This window comes from Garra rufa, chromosome 9, assembly GCF_049309525.1.
Source record: "Garra rufa chromosome 9, GarRuf1.0, whole genome shotgun sequence".
Classification (NCBI taxonomy): Eukaryota; Metazoa; Chordata; class Actinopteri; order Cypriniformes; family Cyprinidae; genus Garra; species Garra rufa.
The window spans coordinates 21,177,526-21,183,900 of NC_133369.1; the positions used below are offsets into that span (position 1 = coordinate 21,177,526).

A 6,375-nucleotide genomic window follows, 5' to 3' on the forward strand; every position below is an offset into this window, starting at 1 on the left:
TCTATTTTTCTTTCATAAGTGTATTCTTCCTTCATGAGTCAATTTTTTTCTTCGTGACTTTTTTCTTCATGAATCTATTCTTTAATTATTCTTTCTTTGTGAATCTGTTCTTTCTTCAGGAATCTATTCTTTATCATGGATCTATTCTTTCTTAGTGAATCTGTTATTCAATAATCTATTCTTTATCATGAATCTACGAATCTATTCTTCCTTCGTGAATCTATTCTTCTTTCATAAGTGTATTCTTCCTTCATGAGTCAATTTTTTTCTTTGTGACTTTTTTCTTCATGAATCTATTCTTTCATTAATTATTCTTTGTGAATCTGTTCTTTCTTCATGAATCTATTCTTTATCATGAATCTATTCTTTCTTAGTGAATCTGTTCTTTTGTGAATCTGTTCTTCCTTCATGAATCTATTCGTCCTTCGTGAATCTGTTCTTCCTTCATGAATCTTCTTCCTACGTGAATCTGTTCTTCCTACGTGAATCTGTTCTTCAATAATCTATTCTTTATCATGAATCTATTCTTCATGAATCTATTCTTTCTTAGTGAATCTGTTCTTTTGTGAATCTGTTCTTCCTTCATGAATCTATTCTTTCTTAGTGAATCTGTTCTTCTTTTGTGAATCTGTTCTTCCTTCATGAATCTATTCTTTCTTAGTGAATCTGTTCTTCTTTTGTGAATCTGTTCTTCCTTCATGAATCTTCTTCCTACGTGAATCTGTTCTTCCTACGTGAATTTGTTATTCAATAATCTATTCTTTATCATGAATCTATTCTTCATGAATCTATTCTTTCTTAGGGAATCTGTTCTTCTTTTGTGAATCTGTTCTTCCTTCATGAATCTATTCGTCCTTCGTGAATCTGTTCTTCATGAATCTGTTCTTCCTACGTGAATCTGTTCTTTCTACGTGAATCTGTTATTCAATAATCTATTCTTTATCATGAATCTATTCTTCATGAATCTATTCTTTCTTCTTGAATCTATTCCTCCTTCATGAATTCCTATGTGTATCTTTCATTAATTATTCTTTCTTTGTGAATGTTCTTTCTTCATGAATCTATTCTTTATCATGAATCTATTCTTTCTTAGTGAATCTGTTCTTCTTTTGTGAATCTGTTCTTCCTTCGTGAATCTATTCATCCTTCGTGAATCTATTCTTCCTACATAAATCTGTTCTTCCTTCATGAATCTGTTCTTCCTACGTGAATCTGTTCTTCCTTCATCAATCTGTTATTTCTCTGTTATGAATCTATTCTTCATGAATCTATTCTTTTTTCTTGAATCTATTCCTACTTCATGAATCTATTCTTCCTTCATGAGTCTATTTTTTTCTTCATGAATCAATTCCTTATCATAAATCTCTACCTGATCATGAATCTATTCTTTTATTAATCTTTCTTTGTGAACCTTTTCTTTCTTTGTGAATCTATTCTTCTTCAATCTATTCTGTCTTCAAAAATATATTCCTTCTTTGTGCATCTATTCTTTATTATGAATCCATTCCTTAATAAATCTATTCTTTTTTTGTGAATCTATTCTTCCTTCGTGAATCTGTTCTTTCTTTTTGAATCTATTCTTTCTTTGTGAATCTACTCTTCCTTTGTAAATCTACACTTTCTTCATGAATCTATTCTTTTTACCTTCATGGATCTATTCTTTCTTCATTAATCTTTCTTCCTTATTTCTTCACTCATCTGTTTTTTCTTCCTTTGTGAATCTATTCCTTCTTCATGAATCTATTTTTCTTTTATCAATCAGTTTTTCTTTCTTCCTTCACGAATCTATTCTTTCTTCCTTCACAAATCTATTCTTTCTTCATGAATGTATTCATCCTCCCTTACTCTTTAATCTCTGCTTGCTTTATTAACCTATTGTTTCTCACTTTCTTCCTCTCTTAATCTATTCTGCCTTCCTTATTATATCCTTATTCCCAACTTCCAAATTCTATTTTTCATCTATCTATCCTTTCATTTCTTCCCTCCCTGTAATATTCTTATAACAGACAGAAAGAAACTGTATTGGGTCACCAGGGAGTTGTTCACTTCTTTCTAACTGGCTGATGGACAGATTGGATACCATCTTAGAAATATTTTACTACTATAATCAGCTCAGAAAACAGTGGTACTGATTCATTAGCTGAAGATTAGAACAGAACAAAGCAGGTGACTGGGAAATTATTATTTACTAAAACTCATCTGTGCTAATAATCTCATGCGACTAATCCAGATGGCAATACAAGGTTGTTGTGAAATATACTGGATATTTCATATGATCCACAGAGGGATCTCTGCAGTGTGTGTGTGTGTGTGTGTGTGTGTGTGTGTGTGTGAAAGAGAGAGAGTCAGAGAGCATTGTGTGTGGTACAATAGCTGTACGCTCTGACCCGGATCACACTGCATCCACTGGCACGCTTTAGAAGCAAAACCAGACAACACCACCCAGGGATGTTAACACACACTTTCACACACACAGGCCAGCTGTCAGCTAGTATTAGCTCATGACTGTCTGAAATATAATACAGTTCGCAAAAAAAGAAACACAAACCCTGCACATTTCTATTTCTCTCTTCAAAGCACACACACTTTCTCTCCCTTTTTCACACACTTGCTCTCTTCTTCCAGAACACACACATATGCTCTCTCTCTCTCTCTCAATATCATTCATACACATGCACCGTCTATCACAACATACACACCCTCTGTTTCTCTCTCTCTCACACACACACACAGACATAGCGTCACACATTCACTCAGTGAGAAAATTAATTTGTCAGATTGTGTATTTCAGTTGTTCCTCCAAAGCTCTTGCTCAGAGCTCTCTGATTCGGCACACAGCCCTGCAGGACATTTCTGTCTGCCGTCCAGATCTGCAGCCTGCAGACTCACTGTGGGTCATTTGTGTAACGGACTCTATCGATCTGGGAAACTATCGCCTCTCTGTGAGCTGTTGTAAGAGCTGCTCAGAGGTCAGAACGGGACAGATTGAAGATTTATGCATGTGTGCGTGAAAGGCAAACTGTCGGATATAACAAAAAGACATGATGTAATATTCACACCATGAGATCAGCGACACAATGTAAAAAAAAAAAAAATAGCAATCTGCACCTATTGTTGAATACAAGACCCAACTGTACAGAATATAATGGCTGGCCATAAAATTTCTGCTTTAAAATGGTCAATGGATATGAACATGACTGTGATTATGGCTGGACAAAGTGTAACCATTTACTAAAGCAATCCAAATGACTGAATTTAAAGCTTATGAGATTGAATTAGTGCACTGACCGTACGCAGAGTCCACCGCGGGGTTCTGCTTGCGTGTCGTGGCCAAGACATCTACAGAAAGAATAAAAGAAGAATAAGATTAGGAAGACATACAGTGACGCTAATGAACTTTATTAACTTGGCAGAAGAACTGTTTATTGTTTTTTTTTTTACTATAAATAAATCTAATTATTTATTGAACAGTGTTGTCTTATAGCAACATATCACATCTGCATTCATGCGTAAAAGCAATAAGTAATTTGACACCATGCATTAAATTAATTTTACTAGGGTTAAGTGGTTTTATATCATGATGACCACTACTTTAATTTCTTAGCTTTTTGCAATTACAGTATAAGAATATACACAGTATATGAATCTATTCCCCTATATATGGGACTGCAGATGAAAATTAGCAATAGGCTTAATCTGATAGAATGCATCAAAACATTAAAATGAATGAAAATAAAATAACAAGGATAAAATAAGTGACATCTCATAAAGAAATGTCCACCTCAATATGAAAAAAGAAAAAAAACATTTTGTAAGAAATTAAAACTTTACACTGTGATTTTCATCCCCATATTCCCAAATGTAATGTGCTGGAAAATAAATAAATAAAAATAATTAAAACTGGTAGTGCCAGGTCTGTGTGATTTCTAAATGTTTTTGAAAAGTCTTTTATGCTCACCATTTATTTGATCAAAATAGAGTAATATTGTGAAACATAATTAGAATTTAAAATAACTTTTTCACTTTGAATATATTTTAATTTATTTATGTGATGGCAAAGCAAAATTTTCAGCCTTCAGAAAACATTTCTAATATGGGATTTTAATAATACAGGATTCTTTAATGAATATACATTTCAAATAAAGGTTCAAAATGTAGTTTATATATATGTAGTTAATTATTACTATTATTATATTATTATATATAAATTATTATTATTTTTTAATAAATGCTGTTCTGAAGAATCATGAAAAAAATTACAGGTTCCAAAAAAAATATTTGACAGGACATCTGTTCTGAAGGATCATGTGACCCTTAAGACTAGAGTAATGGCTGATCAAAATTCAACTCTGCATCACAGGAATACATTCTATTTTAAAGTATATTAAAATAGAAACCATTATTTTATATTGTAATAACATTTTGCAATATAACTGTTTTTTTTCCTTTATTTTTGATTAAATAAATGCAGCCTTGATGAGCAAAAAAGACATCTTTAAAAAAAACATTACAAATCTTTATAAATGACACCACTTTTGATGCATCTTGGGTGAATAAAAGTCTTAAATTATTTTGAACAATATAATTTATTTTGATTACTTGAAATAAGCATCAATTAAATAATACTATGATTTAGCATTTAAATAATGTGTCATTTTAGGGAGAAGTGCTTAATTATCCTAAAAAATGGCACAATGCACAAAAACCTTGCATTGTTCAAAGAGGCTGCAAAATGTGATTTCTTTTTCAAAATCTCTTTCCCTGTTGGAAAGAAACATGACCTGGACATGTTCTTGACATGTTCCATGAGATTCCCTCAGAAAGCTTCTAGAGTTCTGGAAGTCTTCAGAACAGAAGCGGAGATGTTGCAGCAATGTGTAGGGATGTAATAATGGTGTGAATGAGTTATGATCTCCGGGAGCAAGTCTGCTCGGACCGTCTGGAACTCACCGTGACAGCTGTCTGGGTACTGAGGATATCCACTCTCCACATACTGCTCAAATCCAGACCTGTGACAGAGACAGAGAGGGAGAACGACACAACAGAAGAAGAAGAAGAGCGTCAGCAGGAGAAGGAGTGAGAAAGAGGACAAGGGAGTGACAATCATTCTTTTGTGAGCCTCTCCCTGAATGATCCCTCTAATTAGTTGTGCTGTCAGCAGGCTGTTGTTGCCTCTCCAAGCAACTGTAAAGGGAAATAACACGTTACAATTTGATTGAGCCTTGAGTGTCTGACATACAAGGACACTTCCTCTATACCAGGACTGACAGCCGTGATTTAGCAGCCATAAGATGAGAAACAAATACAAACGTGTTGGTACAGTATATGAACATATGCAAGAATTCTAAATTAATGAGGCGCCAAATGAGAGTAAATTTGGCAGTTTTGAAAGAGCTGCAATATATTACAGTTTATAGTCTGAAACTATGCGACTACTTGTAACAACTTTTTCCCCCCTAAGTGGAAGATTTATCATCATTAGTTGTTTTTGCGCCAGTTTAACAACGTTTTTTGTTTTTTACCCGACCAGAACTGCATTTGGTAAATCATCAGGAACATTCCTCGCATTAAGCCATAAAAATGAAAATATTGATTGTGTGTCTGTTTTTGTGACAATCGCAGTTTCATGGAGAGATGGAGACTGACTCATCCTGTACATGACGCTGTGGGTGTCACAATGACGTGGGCTGTTTTCCACAAATATGTTGTGAAAAACAGTACAATAATAAATATGTTTTAATAAAAAATGCTGCTTTTATATGCATAATATAATATATATTAAATTATATATTACAATATATATGTAAAATAAAAAACAAATACATTAGTTATATTAAATATAGATATAAATATATTATATTAATATTGTATTATTATATATATTTAAAAAATAATAGTAAAAAGTAGATTAGTAATATATCTTTCTCTCTCTCGAGATATTAGATATAGATATATATATTTGATGTTAAATAAAAATCTATTTCTTACTATTTTATTAATACTAATTATATAATTTATTTTCATTTATTTAAAATTACATAGATTTATATTAAAAATCTCTGTCTCTCTCTATGATAGATTTTAAATATAAATCTACTCAATACTATTCTAATAATGATAATAATTATATATATATATATATATATATATATATATATAATATATATTTTTAAATATAACATTAATATATATATATATATATATTAATATATATATATATATATATTAATGTTATATTTAAAAATAATTGTAAAAAGTAATAGATTAATAGATTAGAAATAGATTTATATTTACCGTTTTTTTTCCCTATATACACATTTTTGGTTTTTATATAAAAAACTATTTCTTACTATTTTATTATATATTATATAAATA

The 6,375-nt window shown here is 31.4% G+C and overlaps 1 protein-coding gene across 3 annotated transcripts in view; it reads right to left on the reverse strand.

Moving 5' to 3' along the window:
- Positions 1-6,375, reverse strand: part of sema6cb (semaphorin 6Cb) — a 166,803-nt gene that overhangs the window by 22,117 nt on the left and 138,311 nt on the right. For all 3 annotated transcript variants that reach the window (XM_073846587.1, XM_073846586.1, XM_073846585.1), the window contains exons 17-18: positions 4,951-5,009; positions 3,289-3,339 (exon numbers count right to left, since the gene is read on the reverse strand). In XM_073846587.1, the coding sequence (XP_073702688.1) occupies positions 3,289-3,339; positions 4,951-5,009 (110 nt within the window). The remainder of the gene's footprint in view (positions 1-3,288; positions 3,340-4,950; positions 5,010-6,375) is intronic.